At 34.0% G+C, this 26,193-nt stretch overlaps 2 protein-coding genes and 1 long non-coding RNA gene across 3 annotated transcripts; all 3 read left to right on the top strand.

Moving 5' to 3' along the window:
* Window positions 1-287: 287 nt before the first annotated feature.
* LOC144563510 (Phosphoglycerate mutase family protein) lies at window positions 288-2,091 on the top strand. The gene is made up of 4 exons (XM_078312994.1): window positions 288-820; window positions 983-1,064; window positions 1,348-1,562; window positions 1,827-2,091. Exons 1-4 carry the CDS (start codon window positions 408-410, stop codon window positions 1,945-1,947), a joined length of 831 nt encoding a protein of 276 aa, XP_078169120.1. The 5' UTR covers window positions 288-407; the 3' UTR covers window positions 1,948-2,091.
* Window positions 2,092-7,918: 5,827 nt separating this feature from the next.
* LOC144563278 (uncharacterized) lies at window positions 7,919-12,189 on the top strand. The gene is made up of 3 exons (XR_013514294.1): window positions 7,919-8,033; window positions 11,559-11,640; window positions 11,730-12,189. It is a non-coding gene; the product is annotated as an uncharacterized LOC144563278 (long non-coding RNA).
* An 11,093-nt stretch (window positions 12,190-23,282) lies between these two features.
* LOC144563508 (CASP-like protein 4A3) lies at window positions 23,283-25,927 on the top strand. Its single transcript, XM_078312993.1, has 3 exons — window positions 23,283-23,922; window positions 24,345-24,480; window positions 25,551-25,927. The coding sequence occupies exons 1-3, from the start codon at window positions 23,345-23,347 to the stop codon at window positions 25,740-25,742; spliced, it is 906 nt and encodes a 301-aa protein (XP_078169119.1). The 5' UTR covers window positions 23,283-23,344; the 3' UTR covers window positions 25,743-25,927.
* The last annotated feature ends 266 nt before the right edge of the window (window positions 25,928-26,193 follow it).

Raw genomic sequence — 26,193 nt, 5'->3', positions numbered from 1 at the left:
TAGATCAAAGGAATGGGTCAACTAACCCTCATTTTTTTGTATTTACTTATGATTTTTAATATAATTTTTTATACATAATTTTTAATAAAATGTTATGATATGATAAAATTGATTCCTATTCTCTGTAGAATTTTTTTATATGTGATTGTATTTGACTCTTATAGTTAGAAAGTGTGGCTCCACTCTGCCTCAAATCAAAAGAAAGAGAATGAATTAAAATAAAATGTAACAATTTTTTGTCAACAAGAATAATACCAAACCGAAATATGCGGAAGTTTCAGGGTTTCTTTCTGCAAACGAATGAAGAAAAAACCCGTTATCCTTTCACCTCCAGTTATCCCCCACCAATTCAAAATATCAAACAGGGGAAGAGAGAACCAAACATAAAAACCCCAAAGAAACAAAAAATGCTAATCCCCTGTGTCTCCCCTCCATCCCCATCCCCTGCTCTCCTCTCCTCCTCCCGGCGCAACCTTCTCTTAACCCTCTCCATCACCTGGGCCCACCTGTCAGTCACCTCCCCCTCCCACTCTCGGGGCCTCTTTCGCATGCCACCGCCACGCCTTGCAAACCGTTATTTCCTGGTACGGTCCGGCGAGTCGACCTTTGAAACAGCTGGTGTTATTCGCACCAATCCGGTGTCAAAGACCTCGGTCGACAGCGGCCTCTCGGCTGATGGGCTCAGGCAGACAGCTCGGGCTGCGCTTGAGCTGAAGCGGCTTGGGGCTTGCGAGGATGACTGCTGGATTTGGCCGTCGATCACTCAGAGAGCGTATCAGGCTGCCGAGATCATCGCCTCTGTCAATGGAGTCAATTACAGGTTCATCTCTGATTGTTTAAAATTGTTTCTGTTGTTAAGTAAGTACCATTTTCCTTTTGTATAAACTGGGTTCAGTTCTTCATTTGAGTATGCTCTTATGACTTATGTGGACCTTGAATCCTCTGACTATTCGGTTAATTCATATTTATCTTGTTTTTATAGTCGCATTGTGCCAGAATACAGTTTCTTGGATGCTCGGGGTTTGGGTTCGTTTGAAGGAAGGGGCTTGGGGACATTATCTGAGGTTTGATATTCCAAAATTTTCCTCAAATTCAATTTACTTGTTGGTTTTTTATTGTTTTGTTGGGACATAAATCCAAAATTTAAGCCCCAATTTAGCATCTAGCATAATAAATATACCCTCTAGACACAACAGAATTCAACAGAAAGCAAAAGAAACTGATTGGAAAATGAAAAGTACAACTGAAATCTGAAATAAATTAATACTGAAATGTACAACTGAAATGCTTACTTGATTGTAATTCTTATGTAATTATATTTTTGGTTATACTGGTGTCTAATTTCAGGTGTATGCATCCGACAGCATCTCAGCAGATATAAAACCACCACCGATTACTAATGGCACACCGAATGAGAGCGTAGCTGATGTTTTCGTTCGGGTTACACAGCTCATGTCAATTTTGGAGACTCAGTACTCCGGTGACACTGTTATTATTGTTTCGCCAGATTCAGACAACCTGTCGATTCTTCAAGCTGGACTAATTGGTCTAGACCTTCGCAGGTACCGTGCAATTAAATGATTCCGGTACCGGGTTCAGATCCTCTAAAGCAACCCAAATTTTGAGTTTAGATCAGGACTGTCCGATCAGAATCCAAGCCAATCCGTTCCAAGGTGGAATGCACGGGGCCCCTTTAATATCCTTGCCAGAGCAAATTGGACGGTGCGAATCCAAACTCAAAATTTGGGTTACTTTAGGGAATCTGAATTAATTCCTACAAGGGGTTTCAGTTGCTGAATTGATCTCTCTCTATATCTCTCATGTAGACATAGCAGCTTGCTCTTTAGTCCTGGTGAGGTCCGGCTTGTGGACCCCGCAAGCATACCGGAGTACAAGCAGCCTGCTTCGGCTGTGTTTAAATGTGCAAATCCTCCTTCTTGCAAATGATTCTGATGTAAATGGCTTTCTCCCTTTTTTTTCTTGTTGATTTAACCTATTGGGAATGTAGTAGGTCCAGAAACAACCTGTTTATAAAGTGTACATTTTAAGGGTTTGTATATAATAGGAATTGCCTTGGCTGTGGCATTGAAATGGATATCTCAAATGGCAAATGGCCTAGTAGGTTTGAAGAGGTTGTATTGAAGTAGCCTCTAAGGGTGTGCTCCAGAACCGGAGGCCATAGAGGAAGGGGAAGGGACGAGAAGAAAGAGACACGAGGGTTCTCCTCCTAACAGTAAATTCTACACTTCGAATCTGGAGTGACAGATTTCACCAAAAGCTCCTCCCCTCCGCTTCCTCTCCATTTCTCCTCTTCTGGAGCAGGTAAACGACGTAGGTAGTGCAACAATCAACGAATTTCTCCTTCCTTCTCTTTGATGGAGGAGTTCTCCCCCTCTAAGCACACCCTAAATATAATTATAGATATCAGACTTGTTACTGTCTTTTATTTGCATTTATTTGGAATTGTTAGTCTTTTGATTCACATATTGCATACTTGCCTAGAATTTATCATATTTGTAAAAATGTCCGTTTAGGCTGATTAATCGCCCGATTAGTCGTTGGCAGTAATCAAACCGTCACAGATTTTTTCGATTAATCGGCCAATTATTTCCCACTATGGCTGATTATTCTCGATTAATCACTTGACGGTACCCTATCTGTCCAATAACCGCATACCGTTATTTACAACACTGGAATTTATAACAAATTTTGTTTGCAAAAGAGAAGGGAAATGATAATATATAACAAACTTTTCTAGTAGAGCATATAACTCTGCTCTATGCCTATCAAGCATTTTCACATGATGAAATTGCTTGCCAATAATTTTAGTTCATATTATAATTCCTGTGAGGATGTCTTGGAAAAATGAAAAACAAACTATATGAAAATATAGATCTGCTTTAATAGAACAACAAAACTGTCTCCATCTGTAAACCTTTTGGAGTTTTTTATGTTTCTTTTAAACGATTTAATTTTTTTACCATTATGGTTGATCCTAATTTTATAGAAATGGGGTATTATTTTTAATTTACCACTACTCTAGTAGACTTTTTAATCAGTAATTGTCGGTAATACAAAATTATGATTCGCTTGACAGCATTTTTTCAATAAATAAATAAAATAAAATAGAACTGATTCTCCTATGGTTGTCTAAAATAAATTTATGTGCAATGATGATGTCACGTACAAATTCATCAACTAACAATAATTTTCATAATTGAAAAAAATGTAAAAGACACGGAACTAATTAATTATTTATCAAATAGAATAGATAACACATACAGCGAATCGAAGGACTAATTTTTTGAATTTTGAGTTTTATTTTACATGATAACAATGATCACCTAGTAGGCCACCAAATAATACAGTTGAAAAGTTTCATCTCATTTACAAATTGCGTGAATATCAAATTAGAGAACTTGCAACATAAACAATATCATCTTAGTTCGTTAATTTTCTCTGATCTCTTAATTCAAAATTCATAAATTTTTGAAAGTATAATTAATAAATAATTATTTATATCATATTTCTTCACACGACATAAAGATAGACATATAAGCTAACTTAATTTTTACTTATTTATAGTGTAACAAATATATATTCATCAATATCACAAGTTTTAGAAGTTACATAAAATTAAATCAAGTAACACATGCATGATTAATCATGCAAAATCTCTCTCAAGCAACACATGTATGATAAATAATGTATAATCTATATTTCTCTCTCGTGTATAATATTACATTTCAAGTGTACATGCATGCTAAATAACGTTGCATAAAGTACATCTAATATTTTTTAGACCATATAATAAATTCACTTTAAACAGCTCGTGAGAATTGAATTTATTTATCCGAATAAAAAAATTTGCATACATTTATTTTTTTGAAATCATGAATTGGAGATCTAAGCCTTCCAATACACTTTCAAACTTCTATATATATTATAGAAGATTTCACCACTTTATGAGTTTCGAACCATGACCTTTCACATGAAAATCATATGCATGCATATATACACACATACAAAATAAAAGGATAAAAAATGTATATGCATATAGGGAAAAAAAAAACAACAGAGAGAAGCTCACCAACTTATATATACAAAAAGATACATGGAATTAAATTTATGCACACCCGTTTAAAGAAAAAAAAAAAAGAACAAAAAGAAGCAAATGAAAAAAACGAAGGCATCAATAGATAGTATCAAATTGTCATGGTAAAGGATCTTTGGAAGAAGCGGGATTTGCGGTTTTATTGTTCAAGAAGACATCTCCTCGGACTCATAAGGTAGAATGAAAGGCAAATATATCTATCTTATTATTAGATGGACAAGTATCCTCTCCATTACTGTAAAAGATTCTCTTCACTTTACGGTTTGAGATTAATTTCCAGCCGCTTTGAAATTCAGATTAGTGCAGGGAGAGTATTATTGGACTTTGAGATTCATGCCAAGTTAAAAAGAATGGTCCAGATCCAACAATAATTGTAAAAGATTCTCTATTGCGGTATCGAAGAGGATCTGAATTTATCATTAGATCCCATGGAACGGGCATTCACTCGCCACTACCTCATCCAATTGTGCCCGTATCTATCAATCTATGCATGTTACATTACACTTAAATGAATTAATCAACACAAGTACTAAAATAAGGGCATGAGAAGTAAAATAGGAGTATGATTAAGTAAGAGAGAGAGAGAGAGAGCGCGCGCATGGGACCACATCTAGTTTACTGAACAATATTAATGTCTACAACTTATATTTAAAATATTGTTATTTTTTGTTTTGTAATTATAGAATAATAAGGGGATCATTGAAGGAGGAAATTCTCACTAAAGAATACAAAGTCCTTTGAAGTATGCATTTTCTCATTTTCATTTTATTTTGTTTCCAATGCTCGTAATTAGATCCAATTTTTTTTTTAACCGATGACTTAGTTCATCATTGTTAATTATACACTGGTTCAAAACCTATTCAGAAACTACATGCAACATGTTTGGCAAGTAGAAAATAAACAATAGTAAATAATTTTGATTTTTTTTTTTAAAGTTAAGAAGGATTAAAGTTCTTACTTTAAACTAAGATGGCTTAAGCTATTCATATTTGATATGAACTTAATACTTATGCCTCGACTTAACTTGTCGTCATTATGGTAGGAGCTTCAAGTTAAATAGTACAAAGTTGTTGAAAGTTTCTTGGAAACATATTAGAATTAAAATAATAGTAAATGAATTAAAAAAATTGCAACCACATTAAACAAAATTAGAATAGCATAAAAAAATAGGTATAGTAATCACAATATTGTTATTAGCCACATAATATTCATGGGCTCTCGATTACGACAAATTATTACAAAAAAATTATAGTTCTCATAACATAATATTCATGCTAGAAAATTGTGTTTCAGTTGATTACCAGTCTGTGCAATATTTTTATATTGCTTATAACATTAATTAAGTTTTGAGACAAATTGTAAACTAAAGTTATGAATTTGTATAGGTGCCGGTGTTGATGTTCCGGAGGTGGACATGACTTGTAAACAGGAGACTAAGGATGATCTAATAGATCTAATTGAGGAAAAATCACTCAAATTAGTAGTGCATGACAATGATCCATATGGCTGTCTCTTGGCTGCTGATTTATATGCCGACAATCACTTTATTTAAGTAATTAATTAGATTCAACTTGAATTAGTTTTAATTAATAAATCTAAAATTTAGTACTTTGAAATATAAGCTATGTAATTTTTATTTTATGGAATAGAAACTATTATTATAAGAGGATATGTATGGGAATTCATTTATTTCGAAAAGCATCTGGAGCTTGCACGGTTGGTTTAAGAAAACATCTCTTGTTATTTCTTCATATTATTACATTAATTTCAAATGATCTTTCGAATAAGTATAGTTCATTAATTTTCTCTAATATCTTAATTCAAAATTTGTAAACTTGTGCATGTAAAATTAATAAACAAATATTTGTATCATATTTCGACATCAACATAGATATATAGGCTAACTTTATTTTTACTTTTTTTACGATAAAAATTTGCTCCTATCACAAGTTTAAGATATTTAAATAAAAATCAAACATTACATGCATGATTGATCATGCAAAATCTCTCTCAAACAACACATGCATGATAAGCAAACTCTCTCTCTCTCTCTCTCTCTCTCATATATATATATATATATATATATATATATTACATTTGAACTGCTCAAACTAAATCACATTGTATAAGATACATCTAATTATAATCTTTTTGAGACTATAATAAATTCATTTTAAATAGCTTAATTATGAGAACTGAATTTATTTATCCGAATAAAAAACTCTGCATACATATATGTGTGTATACACACAAAAAAAAAAGGATAAAAAATATATTACATTTTTTTATTTGTGATCATGCAAGTTAAAGAAAATGCTTCTAAGAAAAGAGAAATTTTGAAAATTATAATACTCTTTGAAAAAATCTTAAGGTATCCACTTTTGAGAAAAAAAAAAAATTTAAGTGTGTTATATATAACTTCTTGCAAAGAAATAAAATTTTGATTTTTTTTTTATAGTAGACAAGGACTATGAATGAAATTTTGAAACGGACAAAATAACATATATAGTTTTGTTTAGGCTTTTATTACTTTTTTGACAAAAAAAAAATTAATACAACGCTTAATATATATAGAGAGCCTATACTAATAGTTAAAAACACGAAACAAAATGATCAGGGTTCAAATGTCTTTATATTTTGTGCCTCAGTTTTAAGAACTTTAATAACTCAAAATTTAAAGTTTAAAAGTCAAAATAAAACTGTTGGATATGATCTGCATTATTTTATCTATGCACATGTAAAAAATTATGACATTTCAACTTCGTTTGGGCTATCATCAAGAGCATGTAGAGACGTACTAATGTAGATAATTTCTAGACGTTGATTTTTCAAATGATTGATTTACATAAAAACAAAATCAAAATGTGATACCATTTTAATGAGCACAAAGAAAAAATAACATAGATCACATCTAATGGTTTTATTTTGACATTTATGATTTAAATTTTGATTTATTAATATTTTAAAAATAAAAACATGGTGGGGCACAAAAAAATATAAACATTTGAATCATCCTCATACGAAATATGCCTAACTACAAGAAATAATATATGATCAAGATATATTCCATGCATTTAATATTCTTTTGAGGAGTAAACATAAAAATATATATATTCCTAATAAATGAAGGGGGCTAATACATACCACATAAATAGATATTTCTTTAAAGCAAAACAATAGTTTGCATCCGAAACAATACAAGTACAATGAACAAAAAATTATACAGTGAATTTTGGTCACCATAGATATATGCATATTAGAACAATCATCATATTAGAATATGCATATTATTTTACACAAATTATGAGGGTTTTTATTAGAGATATATAGATGAGTAAAACTAGTGTTCTTAAGCTCATCAAGATGTTTAGTGAACTTAACTCTAAAATATATTATATCTGTTTTAACGACAAATTTAAGCCGTTGAAATCTATCTACTTCATAATGATGAATTTACATACAATAATTTTAAGTTTTAAAATTATTTTCGTATAAAGTCAAGCGGTCAAAATTAAAAGATTTATAAATTAATTTTAGTGCATTTATTGTTTAAATATTTTTTGTCCACTTGACTTTATATAAAATTATTTTAAAATTTTAAAAATTTTATAGGTAAATCTATCACTTGTGAAGTATGGTTTAGATTTATTATTTGATGCTAATCTATAAGATTTATAGATGATTGTTCATGGTGCGTCGGCCTGCTAAATAAGTTGGTTTTGTTTGGGCTTAAACAGGCCATCAGGCCCAAAATCACTTGCTTGCACAAAAATGAGAAGAAAAAAGAAATGAAGTATCACGACACCCGAGTCACTGACTCTTGCTCTGGGACGTCCGCTCCAAAACCCTAAATCCTAATACATCGCTTTTGGCGTGTGTTAGGGTTTAGGGTCTCTGGTTGCTTCTCATCGGTCTTTAGGTACCGAATCTCCATTTCGATTTTCAAATTCACCATCTCCATTTTGGTTATTGCACGCTCTTTTCATTTACTGAGTTTTTTTTTTGTAAATTTTGTAACTGTTAAATTCGTATAATAATTTGTTTTCTTAGGATGCTTAGTAAGTTTTAAAACTTTCTCTTGTGTGCGTGGTCTAATTGGAAAGTTGGATTTTGATTTTAGAGGAATTATTATTATTTGATTAATTGGTTTATGTTTAAAAAAAAGTATTGGACCTTGAATTGAATCTTTGAACTTGCTGAAAAGAAAAAATATTTGATAGAAATCTTTTATGAAATGTTGGTCTACTTTTGTTTTTTTAAACAATAAACATGCATTGTATTTGTTTTGTGGTGAAGACCCAGTGATGGAATTATAAATATAGAAACAGAGATGATCTGAAAAAGAATGTTCTTTGTTGAAGCCCGATAAAATGTACTACGAGAATTTTGGTAGGGATTGGTAGTCGACCCTTATGCTTGCACTAAATTATGAAGTTGTGATCGGTATAAACGATCGAAATTTTGTTACTTAATATATTAAAATTCTGACCTTACCATGGCTTTTGTGTCAATTCAAAAAGTACCATAAGCTCGCTCAATATATTTGTACTTTGTTAATGGAGATATTTATCCATAAGCACAGACTGTTCTGCGCTTTGCAAAGTACCATAGCCTCACTCTTTATATTAATTTCTCTCCTGTTTATTACCGAATGAGCCCAAAGTGTGCTCTCAAGTTTGGGTAATGGAGGTGAATGTCTCTCTCTCTTTGTGCAAATGCATGCATGCACACATAGAGTAGAACTAGGCTGTTCTTAAGTTCACCAAGCCCTTTTGTGAACTCAACTCTAAAATCTATCGGAGACGAATCCGAACCGTTGAAACCCATTTACCTTGTGAGTGATGCATCTACATGTGAAAATTTTAAATTTGGGGGAATTTCATGTATACTCCTCAAAAACTTTGAAATAACGAATTTTCCCCTCTGAAGTTCATAATATCATGCATGAAATTGACAGTCTTCTAATTGGTCGGTTTTCGAGAGCAAATGTGTCATTTCTCTACTTCGGACACTTACAGGAGAATATATCCAAATGTTACTGAGTTGGAGTCCACATCAGCTGCCACAGAAGTGACAACATGATGTTGCCACAGATGTAAAGTGAACCATGTACATTTTTATATGGGCCCCAGAGAACAACATGTTGAAATAAAATTATGAAGCTTGCTGAGGGTCTTCACAACACTTTTAGTATATGCTTCTTGGTTTTGTTGACTCTCTTTCCTTTTGCTTGATATTGCTTTTTATTTGAAACAATTTTTTTTTTCCAGTTGTGAAGGACTTCTTTATCCCTTTTTTTATTAAGGTCTATAGTATCAGCACAAGATTTTCTTAATTACTGCTTGCTACATTGACTTCTAGGATGCCAATGATACATTTTAATGCACCCATATTAGAAAGCATTTTGGTGATTTTATGTTATCACTACCTCCAAGATATAATTTTGCTTTGCTGTCATTCGTCTATGTTGTTAACCTTTAATTTTTAATTGTGCTTTCATTGCTCACTTTTACCTTCCATTTTTGCATTGTTGTTGGGTTAATGGTTTTTTGTTTTCTATATTTCATATGCTCATTTTTATTTCTAAATCACTCTGCCTTTGCTGGTATATTTGTCAATGACTGTTTTTTTTGTCTTAAAATTTTTAGTTGATTACCCTTTTAATTCAATTTAATAAAATGTTGTTAAATTTTTCTTATAAAAAATATTTTCTTGTACATGCTTTTCTTGTTTTGAAAAGTTACTTTAAATTTATTTTTGCAAAGGCCCGATGATGATGTATGTATAACAAATGGAGATCTGAGAAACTGTCTTCTGGTTAAGCCTGGTAAAAAATGTACATATGGCTTGTCACATGCAAAAGGTTTGGTGATCGGGACTTGATATCCTTTCCAAGAGTATGGCATTGTATATGATTGATGCGCTGTATGAAGCCAAAACTGCTCTGTCAATATCTTTACACCATTGTATATGATTTGTTTTTGAGGGGTATACATGAAATTCCCCCTAAACTTGAATCTGTATCCTCCCAGGTACCTGACCGAGTGCAAATGATCTGAATTCCCTAAACTCGGTGAAAGTGGTGAGAGGGGCTCAAACTCTCGACCTTTGGGTATCTCTCTCTCTCTTTTTCCTAGCCAACTGTGCTACCACCCATAGTGACAAATGAATTATTCGGGTATAATGCGGGAATGATTTGGAATTATCCGGACCAGAAAACTCAGTCATACAAGAAAGCGAAAAAAAAATTGTTCTGGGAAAAATTTGGGAGAAGTTTGTAAAATTCGCGAATTATTCGGGTATAATTCAGTCAAAGTTCGGTTAACCGAATAATTCGTCCTTCGGTTCATCATCACCAAAAAAGTGAATTATTCGCAAATAATTCGGATATAATTTGTGAATCTTGTGACTATGCTACCACCCCATTCTCAACACATCTCTCTCTCTCTCTCAATGTATCTTTACTAGTGAAAGCCATTTACATTTATATTTGGGCTCCAGAGAACTGCAGGTTGAAGCATGATTAATTTACTGAGGGTCCTGATAACACTATGTTTCTAATTTCTTATCCTTTTGTGTTTTTTTGTTATGGTTTCTGTTGTTCTGGATCTCCTTTAAAGATGACTGTTGTTATGGACATCAAGTAATTTGTTTATCTTGAAATTTTTTACTGAAGAATTAAAAGTTTAGATATTATCCTTTTATAGTGAAGTGAAGGTGTTTGTTTAGATGAGATGCCAAATGAAGAATAAAATGTACATAAGGAAATCTGAACTTCTTTTTTGAAATTTCAAAAAGGATGATGACTTGACTGTATTTCTGTGCTCTTTTCGTTCTGGCTCCAGAATTGTTTGTGTTTTTTTTTTTTTTTTTTTTAATTTAAATCATTTGACTTCTCCTTAAAAATTGTTTTGCAATATTTTATAGGGATATTTTGGCATTTACATCTGTTTTTCGGCAAAAATGGAATTGCTTTTTTTTTTCCTTTTTCTTTTTACTTTTGCAAAGGGCTATAGGGAAGAAATAAAAAAAATCTAAGCCGGCAGCTAAGCTGGGTTTTGTTTGGGCTTAAACAGGCTGTGGGGCCCAATATCAGTTGGTTGCACAAATAAGTAAATGAAGTATCACCATCTCTGGTTCTTGTTCTTGCTCTGGGATCTCTCAAAAACCCTAAACCTAGTACGGTACTTTGCTCGAGCCACCTCTCAGTCTTCAGTCCCATGAGAGGCATTTTAGCAAACACCTTTAACTGCAAAATGTGTTGGCAGCTAGGATTTGCAGTTAAAAGTGTTTGTTAAAATGTCTCTCATGGAATGCACTCCCAAGTTCTAATTTGATTAATTAAAGCACTCTAGTTGTGTCGTTGAATGACAATAGAAGAGGGTAGTTGCAACCCTAATTCGTTATTTCTTACAACACTCTTATTAATGGCTTTTGCAAATAGGGTGAGATTGGTATGGCTACAAACAGGGTGACACGCATGGAGCTTTCATGATGTTTAATGAAATGGCTGTTAAACAGATAAGGTTGTACCATTGTTCACTTTGTATCTGTTTCATTTATACTCATATATTTAGGTTGATGTCATGGAATTTTAATCTTCTCCATTGTGCAGTTGTGCAGCAATGTTATAGGTGTGGCAAGAATTTGATAACCCATAAAAGGAGGCTGATACCAGCTTATGCACACCATGTGTTCGACAAAATTCCCCACTCTGTTTCTCAAGACAGCAAAGCACACAATTCTCTCACTTCCAGCAAAATACCTCCTGATCACTTGCCTCCTTATGATTACACTCATAGAAGCATATTCTCAAACAGGTTATGTGATGTAAGCCGTTAAGACCTTTTACCGTGTAAATGAGCTCGGGTGTAACTGTACTGTTAGGGTATATAATTACCTTTTTGATGCATTGTTTAAAGAGAACAGATTTAGCATGATAAGCCCACTGTATAGCGACATGAAGAGAGATGGGATTGAACCAAATGTTTACATGTATAACATCTTGATCAAGGCTTTATGTAATAGCAACCGTGTTTGTTACAAAACATACATCATAATTTATTAAAATATTAATCACTAATTATATCATAGTATTATATTGTTTATCGAAATATATATGTATATACAGTTTAATAAATTATTAGTATGTATATGCAATTTAATAAATCAATTTAAGAATATAGAGTATATTTATTGTGGTTTAGAAGTATAACAGTCAGATATGAATAGTTAAAAATTTTATTGTAGTTTTATCCGTTATAAATTCTCAGATATGGATATAGATGAGTGATTGATGATACTGTTTTAATTTATTATTTTTCTAACGCTATGAATAAAAAATCGGCTTTGTTCGACCCCATTTTTGTGTTGGATTTTATATGATTTCGTCTACTGATTTAGAGTAAGACGGTTTACTTCAACCCGTGTGAATGCATTATTCTACTCACCTCACTATTTGTCACACAGTAGTAGGATTTTTTTTTTTAAATAGAATTACATTAAAATAATTCAACCGAATAAGCCCTTCGCTAGGTGATTTTCGAAAACTAGCCTCCACCGATCCACAGGATCGGTGGAGCAAAAAAAAACCCTTCTACACCGGTCCTAGGGACCGGTGTAGCTCAATTTTCCTCTCAGCGCAATCAGCGTAATCAGCAGCCACAGAAGATCCGATTGAAGCCTACACCGATCCTACGGATCGGTGGAGCTTTGTTTTGTAAATGCTGCGCGCAAGCTCGCCCCCTTTCTCCTTTTCCCCACCCGTGCGAGCCCTTCTTCTCCAAACGGTGAGTTCATCTTCTTCCTTTTTTTTTTTTTTTTTTTAATTCTTTCAATATACTCAATCATTTTTCCATCCAATTGTTTCAAAATTTTCAGATCGTCGAAGAGAATTAGAAACTCTTCAGATCTACGATTTTGATAAGGTAAAAATTCCTCTTTTTTTAATTTATTTATTTTAGCCGAATTAAAATAAATAACTAATTTAATTTAGTTTGTTTAGTATTTTTAGATTGTTTTTGTGAAATGTAGTGTGAAATTAGTATTTGGTGTAATTTAGTGTTAATTTGGAGTATATTTAGTAATTTAGTGGTAATGTAGTATTAATTTAGAGTTTATTTGATTTTAATTTAGTGTAATTTAGTGCTAATGTAGTGTTAATTTATAGTTCATTTGATGTTAATTTAGTGTAATTTTAGTATTTATGTAGAATAAATTTGTGTAATTAAGTGTTCATGTAGTATAATGTAAATTTTTAGTAGTATGTATTATAATTTGTATAAAATTAGATAAATGTGTGATGACTCTCATGATGTTTAAAATTAGATAAAATTATAAATGTGTAAAATTAGTAATATTCATGAAGTTTAAAATTAGATAAAATTATAAATGTGTAAAATTAGTATATTCATGAAGTTTATTATTAAAATCAAAATTAGATGATATGTTGTTTACATAAATTTTGATTATTGTAGCCATATGCTTGAAATTTTTTTTGTTTATATAATTATGTGTGATGACTCTCATTAGTTGCAAAAATATTGTTTATCAAATTTTCTAACAGAGTCAATGGATAATGTGAATTATCCGGAGCTGTTGAAGTTAGCACCACAGAACCACAGAGCATGGAAAGTTCGTGATATGGTAATTTTGATTATATCTATTAATTATTTGTTGCAAATAAATATTATATGAAGTATTTGAAGGGTTTATAATGTTTTATTTCTTTTTGGTAGCCTTCTTTTTCATTGAACCAGATAAATTCACATCAGACTAGTGTTCCTTACAATAGTCGGATGGATGATGCTCTGAAGAGATTAGGGTTGTATCAAATTGCTCGCCTTAATGATTGCAAGATTGATCCGCATTTGATTAGTGCCCTGGTTGAGAGGTGGAGGCCGGAGACCAATACATTTCATCTACCTGTCGGTGAGATGACAGTGACGCTGGAAGATGTTGCATGTCTATGGGGCTTACCGATTAAGGGTAATTAACTAATTAAAGTTGTTTATCGGTTAATTTAAATCCCTATTTTTTTAAGGTGAATTGTTGATTGTATAATTCTTTTAATTTGCATGTGATCTGATTACTGGCACCAGCGATATTGATTGGAACCCATACTTAGAGTATGATCTAGGGGCTGATCCGGCTCTTTTTTACGATAACCTCATTGAGACAATGCCATATAAATATAAGATTTATAATCCTAACACATCGCAAGAACGATTGTCCGTCTCTGCTTATGCGATTAGACTGAAATGGGTGCGGGCCAAATTTAGTGAACCCTTACAAGATTGGCACAGTGCTGAGAGAGTTGCACAGTACACCCGAGGTTTTTGTATGGATTTATTCGGGTCAGTTATGTTTCCGGATTCTAGTACGGATGGAGTCCCTGCAATGTACTTGCAATTCATCAATGATCTAGAGACTCCACGAGAATACAATTGGGGAGGTGCCGTACTCGCACATCTCTATCGAGAGTTGTCGCGTGCTTGCCTTGCAGGAGTAGACACTATAGCGGGTCCGATGTTATTGTTACAGATTTGGTCATGGACTCGATTTACTATTGGTCGGCCTATTCCCCGAGACGAGCCACCTCCCTTCGGTGGTGCAGATGAGGATACGAGAAATGCTTTCGGTGTTAAGTGGACCACTCGACATTTGTGGAAACGCAACCCTCACTTAGGTATAAAGATTTATAATTCGAGATGAATTCGATAGATTTATAATTGTTTTTTAAAATTTATATTTTTTTTGACAGGTGGTACAGCCACATATAGAGATAGCTTCGACAGACTAGCTGATGAGACAGTTAACTGGCGACCATACGTTGATTACTATCATCAGTTACCTGGACATGTTCGAGGACAAAAGAGGTATTGGATGACCTGCGGTTACGTGATCCATTTCTGGATGGTAGAGTATCAGCATGCGGATAGGGTCATGCGCCAGTTTGGTAAGTACCAAGAGATCCCGCCTCCTCCTCCTTTACCATGGGATGAGATCAGTTATTTAAGAGATGCGTGGTATCATGATGACAACTCAACAAGGGATGGTTGTTGGAAGATTACTCATAGTGAGTTCATTGAGAAGCCTGCAATACTAATTAGAGAGCGGAGACCATATGACATGGGGAGGCATCATATGTACATGCATTGGTTCAACGCGCGTGGTATGAGATCAGTGTATCTATCAGATAACAATCCGGAAGCTCTACGACGTCAGCCTCCCCCGCGGACAGGAGATGTTGCAACAATGGAGTACGTTCCTCATGGTCATAGGCATTCTCGTGTGGTTCGTACATTATTTATTTTTTCAATCAAATTAGATTTTTCAATAATAATGTGCAATATGTCACAGTTCGAAATGTGTTATGCAGATTTCTCGAGAGATACAATTCACTATGCAAGCAATAGATATGGTGAAGACACCGGGACAAATGGCATATGGCAAGCTGATGCTCGAGAATGTCCGTGCCATTATGGAGGATATTGATCAGATTCACATCTTCCAAGGCATACTCGACAGTGCTGGGATCCCTACGGACTTGGACATGATCAATTTGAATGATGATATCCCTGATCAGCATTACCATCGCCCTTCAACTTCAGAGCCTCCTCCGGCGTGGGAGAACTTCATGAGCGGCACACAGCATGGACAGATTTCTCAGTTCATGATCGATGAACTAGCGGGAGGCTTTAGTATGATGGGACCATCCACTTCAGGTTATGCTCCATCCACTTCATGTTATGCTCCATCAACTTCAAATTATGCTCCTTCCACTGCAGATCCTGGAAATCTTACAGCAGATTATGTTCCATCCTACTGGGATCCACCTATTGGAGACCGTACAAGGCAGCCTACTCACCCGTACACTCCCGGGACTGGTGCCCTTGGACCACCGCGTGTGCGCCGAAGAAGGAATTAACATGTTTTGACTGAGTAAGTATCTCTATTAAACATGATACATTTTAATTTTTGGATTGGATCCATAATTTATTGCATAATGCATGATACATTTTAAATTTTTTTTGCAGAGGTACCTGAAGAGTAATTAGATTGGATCCATTAATGTAAGGTTAATGTTAGATTGGCTTTAAATTTATGTTTAATTGACTATTGTAACTTTAATTAGACTAACTTTAATAATCCTTTAAATTATGCTTATTTGAATGTTTGTAGCATGACTAAATGTGTTGTTCAAATTATGCTTGTTTGTAGCTGCCAGCAGATTCTCCTGTACAAAAACACATATTTCACATAGCTCTGGACCGAATTTTATAAAACTGTTTTACATGCATATAGATCATGACTTAAGCGAAATTTTCATATAAAGAACACAAAATTTGGTGTAGCCAATTGGTGGGAATTAATCTTTAAAGTTCAGGTGTGCAGAAAAATGCTGCTGCCTCAATACCAGCAGATTCTCCGGTACAAAAACACATATTTCACATAGCTCTGGACCGAGTTTTATAAAACTGTTTTACATGCATATAGATCATGACTTAAGCGAAATTTTCATATAAAGAACACAAAATTTGGTGTAGCCAATTGGTGGGAATCAATCTTTAAAAATGTCTAAATAAGATACATCCCTAATGATACAATACAATGTCAACACAATCAATTATTAGAATACAATAAAAATGTCTAAATAAGAAACATTAATGAGTACAACTGTTACAAATGATTTAAAACACAACCAATTCTTACAAATTATGTTGTCAAGCATTACGCCTCTTCGCAGGGGCCTCCATCTTGTCCATAGCCATTTTAATTCGCAAGTGTTTTCTCCTACCCTTATTTACTTTATCCGGATCTGGCCTTATAACGGGGCCATTATACAATGGCCAATCCCGTTTATTTCCAAATCCATTGAAACGACCAGACCAAGTGTTTATATAATTTTGTAAGCTGTAATATGGGCTAACATAGTTGTTAGGATTTAGCCTCCTCACGAAACAAACTGCAAGAACATGGTTACATGGGATTCCTGTTAATTGAGGTCTCTGACACAAACATATAGGCATTCCTTCCGGAGGGAAGGTAACATTGTACTTCACTTCGCCCCGAACACCCTTCAATTAAAAAAAATTATTTACATCAAATGTATTACGTGAAAGTAAATAATTAGATTTTTCATATAAGAACTTACTGTCTCGAGAAGTCCATCTTTATCAATAACCTCATAGTTGTTATGGCCATAATACATCGGTCTTACATCATGTTTTCTTGCTTTCTCATTACGACGATGTAAAACTTGTGTAATGTTCATTGAAAAATCCAATCCCGTTGCCTCCCATCCAATCGCAACCTCCCGCCTATTTACAAACCAGTCGACGCACTTATAAAATGTCTTATCAACAATTGCACACACAGGTAGTTGCCTGGCAATCCTAAATACACTGTTTAGTACTTCAGAGCCATTACTTGTCATTATACCCCACCGATTGAGGAATCCATCATGCACTTGTGTCCACTTATGCAGAGCCAAAGGCTTTGCATCAGAGTTGCGGAGCCGTTTACCAAATTTCATAATGTAGTCATGTACACCTGCATCTCTTTGCTTAATCAAATTCATCCCCTCTTCAAATCTCCAGATTTTTTTCTTCTCAACAAATTTCTTGAATACCTTTTTGATCCACTTTTGAGGGTATCTTTTCCAAATATTTTCACAAATATGCTGTGAACACAGTCGGTGTACAGCTTCACCTTGTTCCTCACACCATCCCAGATTAGGAGCCTCAAACACCCCTCGTATACCAAGATGCTGGTCCGAGATGACACATATTTTTCCTGGTCCGACAACATTGGTACGCAACCAATTCATAAACCAACCCCAATTTTCTATAGACTCTTTTTCACAAATTGCAAATGCAAGTGGCAAGAGTTGTTGCTCTGCATCGTAAGCACAAGCCATAAAAAGTTTACCCTTATACCTTCCGGATAAGTGCCCGGCATCAACACTGATAACGGGTCGAAGATAAGGCCATGCCTCAATGCATGGCCCAAATGCCCATGCAACCCGGTTGAAAATATTGATATTAAACTTGGTTGATGGTTCACTTTCTAGTAGGTACTGTGTACCTGGATTAGACGCTTTGATGGCAGCCAAAAACGATGGCAGCACCTCGTAAGACTTTTCCCAACTCCCAAACAAGTTCGCAATTGCAAGTTCTCTACCTCTCCACAACTTATTATACGAGGGCACTACTGTCCCAAATTTAACTTTAACCAGATGCTTGACCATTTTAATGCTTAACTCCAGATCATCTTTCAAAGCTGGTTAATAATATCAGCAATTACTCTAGAAGTCATTTGATGACTATCCAACCTTTCAGCACTGCCAAAACATGTGTGGATAAACGGGTTGGTGGAAATTGTTCATGCACCCGTTGGTACTACAATTGCATACAATTTCCATTGGCATTTTGAAGATTTACACTTAACTCTATACTTGGTTTTGCTGCTGTTTAGCACGTCTAACTCTGTGTTTTTGTTCAGGTGAAATTTAGCAAGTTCTGATTTTAGTTTGGCTTTGGATTCAAACATTTGACCTTCAGCAAATTTTTCATCTAACCTGGGGGGGTTCGCAAAAAATGCACGATCCGCGTATGGCATTGGCAAATCATCGTGGAATGAGGAACATGGATGCTTAGGTCCTCGATTGAGAAATGGGATCGAGTTGTGCCAATCCTTCAATATTTCTCGGTCGTTCATTTCAGCCTCCGCTTCGTCCATATCTGCGTTCCATGCTTCATCCGAATCATCATCATCAAAAGAACTTCTATCAGATTCTGTGTCTTGATCTGATTGCTCACAAAGGTCGTCACCGGCCTGAACCGGATGTGTGTAGGTGGGTACAGGTACACTGCCCGAATTAGGATCAAAGCCGGTCTGAACCGACGGTGTGTTACTACCTCCGGGCAAACTATCTGGACACGGATCATAACTGGTTTGGTTTCTAGCCTGGTGCGCCTCAGCTACCAATTCTATTACCTTAAATCCAGCCACTTGAGCTGCAGTTTGTTTAATGACATCCCAAGTTTCCTCATTTTCTATCCGAAATAGTGAGAAATGGTACGATCCGGGCGGTGTTGTGTTCATACGTACCCTGATTGTCAATTTGACTCGACTTGGAAGCAATTCAAGTCCAACGTATATTTGCCGTCTTATAATGGCAAAACTGGTAGAATCAGATACAGTAAAGGTAAATGCAGCCCCTATGTCATAACCAACACCTGTTGAAGTGCTTTGAAGGTTACCACCATAATACACATTGATCAATAGCAGTGACATTTTGCTGAACAAAAATCAAACACTAAATTAATAAATATATGAGTAAAAAAAAATACTACATAATATATGAGTACAAAAAAACAATAAATATAAACATATGAGTAAAAAATAAACTAAATATAAATATATGAGTAAAATAACTGAAAATATACACATATGAGTAAAAAAAACTAAAATATAAACATATGACTACAAAATAAACACTAAATCAAACTCTAAATATTTTTCAATTTTATAACACTAAATATAAGCATATGAGTAAAAAAAAACTCACAACAATAATCAGAAGACGATGCTGAGTACAATGGTGGTGGCGATCTGTTCATATGACCACTTTTCTATTGAATTTGAAAAAAACGAAATAATGAAAAAAAAGAAGAACAATGGCGTCTGGGAAGCGAAGAAGAAAGAAGAGAGAAGAAGAAAGGTGCTGTATAGAAATGTAAATTCTACACCGATGCACAGAAACGGTGCAGAAAGAGCTCCACCGGTCCTAGGGACCGGTGTAGAGTTTAATTTTGTGGCCTTCCGTGTGGTAGCTGTGGCATGTGCAAAAGCTGCTCCATCGGTCCCTAGGACCGGTGTAGAACTTATTTTTTTTGCTCCACCGATCCCTAGGATCGGTGGAGGCTAGTTTGCTAGCTTCAGCCCGCGCCAGGCTTGTTTGAACGAAACAATTATTACGAATTCTATTTAAAAAAAAAAATCCAGTAGTAGTGTCATTTTCCGGGAAAAATATGATGCGCCAAGAATTATTGATTTTGTTTTTGTTTTAATATAACAAATATTATTGATTTTGTTTTTATAAAAAACAGTTCCACCGATTCTAGAATTGGTGGAGAAATAATTTAAATTTTGTTTTCAGAAATTTGAGTTGGTCATTTCTACTTATTCATCCCTCTATCGATCCTTAGAATCGGTGGAGCTGTTTTTTATAAAAATCAAGCTATAGCGGTTTTGGACCCAGAAAGCTAAGCTATGGGCTAAAACTGCGCTAATCAAGCTACGACCGCTATAGCGGTAATAGCGGTTCGCTATAGCGCGTAGCGGCAATAGCGGTCCGCTATGCTACATGGGTTATGATTTTGCAATTTTTTTTTTTCTGAAAACATGATTTTGCAATTTTAATGGGCCTTAATATCTAGATTGGTTTTTTTTTTTTTACTTTATTAAGCTATATCAATACAATGGAACATGTGCGGGCTATACCGCTATATCAATTAAATTTTGTATCATGCATTAATATACGGTAGTGGTATATTTTGAATATAAAATATATCGATAGTTTTTGAATTAGGGATATTTTGAATGACAATTTGAACTTTGTATTGGTTTAATATGAATAATATTAGAACTTCTTAATTAATTTGATATTTGTTTTCTTGATGAGACATTTTTACTAGGCAAAGCCTTCTATGGACATAAGGACCTATTTGTAAAATGAACATATTTTTATTTTTAAAGTTCAAACAGTCGATCCGAACCGTTCATCTTGTTCTCCATATTAATATGTGCTTGGAGACCAAATTTTACATTTTTCTGATTTTTTTTACTATTTATTAAGATGAGTACAAAATTCAATGGTCTGAATTTGATATTTTTTATACCCATCTTAATAAATAGTAAATAAATTCAGAAAAATGTAAAATTTGGTCTCCAAAGATATATTAATATGGAGAACAAGATGAACGGTTCGGATCGGTTGTTTGAACTTTGAAAATAAAAATATATTCATTTTACAAATAGGCCCTTATGTCCATAGAAGCATCACTCTTTTTACTATTAGTAGAAATATAAAATATAATTTTTGAAATAAAAAAACGCTATTTATAATAGCTTTCGCTATAGCTCCGCTATTCGCTAAAGCTTTTTTTTTGTCTCCCCGCTACACCGCTATAAACGCTATTTAGAAGCTTGATAAAAATCAACTCAGTAGTAGTTGTTTTATTAAAATAATTAAAATTGATTCTATTTTTAAAAAAAAATCTAATATAAGTATCGTTCGGAAATCATTCATTTTTTATAATGTAATGATACATCAAAATATTGATACTTCTGTGAATAAATATAATTGTATTGATAATATTGAAAAATAGTGCGGTGTTCATATAATTTGGGCAAATTAAAAAATAATTACAAAATACCGAAATAATAATACAGGTATAAAACAAGAGGAGCGATCCGCTTACATCTTTTTTTATGACGTCGAATTATACTTTATATTTTTAAAATTCAAACAATCGATCCAAAACTTTCAACATGATTGATATATTAAAATAGAGTTTGGCTAGTATAACATCAGTGTCATTTCAACCTATATAACACCAACTCTAAAACCTATCAAATCGACTTCAAATGGTGAATCAAAACCGTTCAAACTGATTACTTCATCAGTTGTGCATTTACATGCAAAATTTATAACTTTTTGAATTTATTTAGTATTAAGTCAAGTGGTCAAATGTGTGAGTTTTTAAGTTAATTTTAATACATTCATTTTTCAATATTTTTACCGCTTGATTTGATACTAAAATAACTCGAAAATATATAAAAATTGTATGTAAACGCATCACTCATAATGTAAATCGGTTTAAACGGTTTGGATTAGTCGTTTGAAGTTGATTTGATAGGTTTTAGAGTTGGTGTTACATAAGCTAAAATGACACTGATGTTATATTAGCCAAACTCATTAAAATATACTTGCATATCAAATTTAATATTTTTTGAATTTTTTTCACTATTTATTAAGATTGATATAAAAAATTTAATGGTCTGAAAATAACGATTTTGTAAAATACTTAATAAATATTAAAAAAAAATAAAAAAAATGTAAAATTTAATCTGCAAACATATTTTAATATATCTATCATGTTGAATAATTTGAATTGGCTATTTAGACTTTTTTTAAAATATAAGGTGTAATCGAGTGTCACCAAAAACAATATTAAGTGGACCCTCCTAGTAAAACAATCTATGTAATTTGTAATTTATGAAGTTTAAAAGGGATATAAAAACTATCATGGCTTTTTGTTATGTATGCAACTTGCCAAAGTATCAAACATTGTTGTAGAAAACCTCCGTTTAGGTCGATTAGTCATTGGCAATGACCAGCTGTCATGGATCTTTCCGACTAAACAGACAATTATTTTTGATTAATCACTTTGCAGTACTTTGTCTGTCCGATGACCACATACTGTTATTTATAACACTGGTATCAAAGAGACTTGTCAGAGTACTTTTTTACAAGGGGGAATTCATGTATACCCTCAAAAACTTCAAAATTATTTATTTCCCTTCTAAACTTCAAAAACTCACAAATTTATCAAATTTATTGTCTTTTATATTAGTTCTCATTCTAAATTTGTAAAATACCGATTTTACTCTTTATTAAAAGCATAAAATACCTAATCGGACTCAAATTTGAATCTGAAGGGTTGTTTTACCGTCCGATCGCCGCACATCACTTCAATATATGTACATGTTCGCTTCAAGATTCGTGCTAATCTAGCACGTACAAATCTTAAAGCAATCCTGATCCACATGCATCACATTAAAATCAGTGCACGTTGCTTCAATATCTGTGTGTATTCGCTTTAAAATCCGTGCTATTCTAGCAGGTACAGATCTTAAAGCATTTCAGTCGGAGGAACCCTTTAGATTCAAATTTGAGTAAAATTGGCATTTTATGCTTTTAATGAAAGGGTGGAATAGGTATTTTATAAATTTAGAATATGTTTTAACATAAAAGACAATAAAATGGGTAAATTTGTTTGTTCTTGAAGTTTAGAGGGAAAATGCGTAATTTTAAATATAGAGGGAAAATACGTAATTTTGATGTTTTTGAGGGTACACGTGAAATTCTCCCTTTTTACAAACTGATCCCCGTTTCAGTCTGCTGTCTCTGCTCCACGCCTCCACTCCACTCTCTCTCTCATGGCATCCCCTCTCCAATCATCTCCCGAGCCCTTGCCCCTGCCTCTGTCTCCGCCACCTTCTCCACCACAAAGCCCACTTCTACCATCGCCGGAAAACCCAACCTCACCTTCCCCTCCGCCTCCGCCGGAGAATACAATCCTACCTTCTCCTTCTCCTCCGTCCGATCATGGCCCCACCCAACCTCCTCCCAACAATCATTTACCCCTCCCTTCTCCTCCCTTCTCTCCCTCTCGTCTCGCCATAGTTCTCCGCTCACCCGATAAACCTACCAGTACCCCCGACCCGAATCCGAATTCGTATGCAAACAATGCATCGTCGGCTGTGACGATTGGGAGCCTTTTGGCCACCGCCGATCTCACGGTTGCCAAGGCGTCGGCTGCGAATGGTAGTGGATCAGTGAAGAGAGGGCTGTTGGCGCCGAATCCGTGGAAGTTTAGGATGAATGAGCTGAGGAGGTTGGAATTGGGGCTTAGGGTTTCCGCTCTGGTTCTTTGTTTGGTTTCTTTCTCTCTCATGGCAGCTGATACAGTACCTGGCTGGGCTGGTGATTCGTTCATCAGATACCAAGAGTACAGGTTTGTGTCAACTTTAACTTCTGAAATGAAAATTTTGATTTATGTAGTTGTGGTTAACACTAGTTAAAGATTGTGAGAGCTTGATTGTGCACAGATATCAATGCATGTTTGGAAATGCCAAAAGAAAACCCAATACTGGTACTTGTATAACAGTTTTGATAATAGGTAGGGTACCGGTGTGTACCAGCTGAAGTTGAACCCTTTAACAAAGCATTGTGATAGTACTCATGGATGTATTTAGCATTTCTCTGACATGAAAAGAATCACAATTTCTTTAGCTATTGAGTTTGCTGTTTTGAAACTTATCAAGTGTTCTCTACATCAAATTGACAAGTAGATTGGAGATTAAATTAACTTTATCGAAGTTGTTCTGTTCCATAATTAGATGAATTATCTCTGTCTTTTTTCTTTTTTTTTAATAGGTACTTGCTGAGTATAAACGTGATTGGTTTTATGTATTCTGCATTTCAATTTACTGCCGAATTGCACCAACTTTTTACCAGGAAGCACTTTATCAGCCGACCTATTGGTTACTGTTTCAACTTGGCAATGGATCAGGCAAGAAAAACTCAATTTCTATTGTGTTTTAGTTGGTGTAAAATACCAATTTTAGCAGCCTTGTTAGCTTTATTTGTTTAATTTTGGAATACATGCTATTTTGGAGGTCCATTGATGTTTCACCTAGCAGTGTTTGCAAAATATTATATCTTGATTTTTCTCAGTACTATTAAATGAGGTATAAAAATAAAGACTGAAAAATAATTTTTTATTCCCCTATGTGCTACCTGACTCCTTTTAGATGTGTATTTCCTGTTTTTTTCTCCAAAATTACAAAACATATCTTGTTTTATGTAATTTTTAATCCATCTTAAGCATGCACTTGTTCATAGTTGTTCATCTTCTATCTAGTTTAGCTTACAAAAGACAGTTCGGCAATCATTTTTTTAGATGATTTACTGTACCAATACAAAACTGCTTATGATCATATGCACCCAACAAACAAGGGATATCTTGTATCACCCATAAGCTTGGATATTACCCAACATTTTGAATAGAAAGCTGTATCTGCGAGGCTAGTTATTTATTTATTTTTTCAAATTTTTGTGGGGTGTTTTGTTCTCTACTTCTCTTCATTGTGCGGGGTATATTAGATGCTTTGTTCTGTGTTTTTTTGGAGGTACATAATTGTACTTAGTTGTAGGCTTTATGAGAGTAGAACTTTTTTTGAGATAATTCAAATATAGTTGTTCTAAGAATGTAGTTTTTTACTTGGTTGGAATTTTTAATTCAAATAATAAGACTTGGTTGGAATTTTGATTTTGCTTTAGATTTAGGAAAAATAGAAAGCAGTTTTCTGAAATGAAGATATTAAGCAATCTTTTGTCGTGAAAGATTCTATTTTCAAATAAAGATATTACCAGTATATTCTCACAGTAGTTATTTAGTCTAGTCTTCTTTTGTTCTTTAATAAAAAAAAAATAGTTTAAAGAATCTGATGAGGTTTTGCAAATGGTGATACTTCTGTTGTCTGTTTTGTAAGTTGGTTGAGCCACTGGCTTCCTTTATTTATAAACTTATATACAGTATAAATAACAATTGCATTAAAGGGTGTTTTATTTTGTTTGCAGATTTTGGCATACATGCTGGTATCAGCAGCTTCAGCCGCTACATCGCAAAATTACATATGGATGTCGAGATTTGGAGGCGATAACTTCACTACGCTTATCAATGCTTCTGTTACAATGTCATTTTTGGCATTCTCTTGCCTTGCCTTCAGCTCAGTTCTTTCTGCGCACTATCTATTTAGCTCAGTTTCATAGATGATGATCCCTGTACATTGTATATAGAGTTTCTCTGTCTGATGGCACTTCGTTTGTAGCTTTTGTAATCTTTTGGATATGCTTAGTAAAAAGGTGGTTTAAGTGAAGTCACTAACAACAGTTTATATAACATCTATGGTCTTACACGTGCACAAGTTTTGATGGTTCTTAGTTCCAATCTGTTATGAATCATCGTCAGTGTTTGAATTTTTCATTTGTATGGTTTACTTCAGCTTGTTTAGATATGATTTTCTTATAACATCACTTACTTCTTACTCATCTTAAGCACAAAAAATTAATTTAATTTCAGTTTTTATTTCTTAATATCATAAATCATGAGAGTAATCAGTAAACATTTACAGTTTGGATTTAGTTTCACAATATAGTCTTTTTTTTTTACCTGATAAATGTATAGTATATCCATGTGTTTCACAAACGATTGATATCATCC

The sequence above is a fragment of the Carex rostrata genome, chromosome 12, assembly GCF_964058835.1.
Source record: "Carex rostrata chromosome 12, lpCarRost1.2, whole genome shotgun sequence".
In the NCBI taxonomy this organism is placed as follows: Eukaryota; Viridiplantae; Streptophyta; class Magnoliopsida; order Poales; family Cyperaceae; genus Carex; species Carex rostrata.
This window is presented reverse-complemented; position numbering and strand designations above follow the sequence as displayed.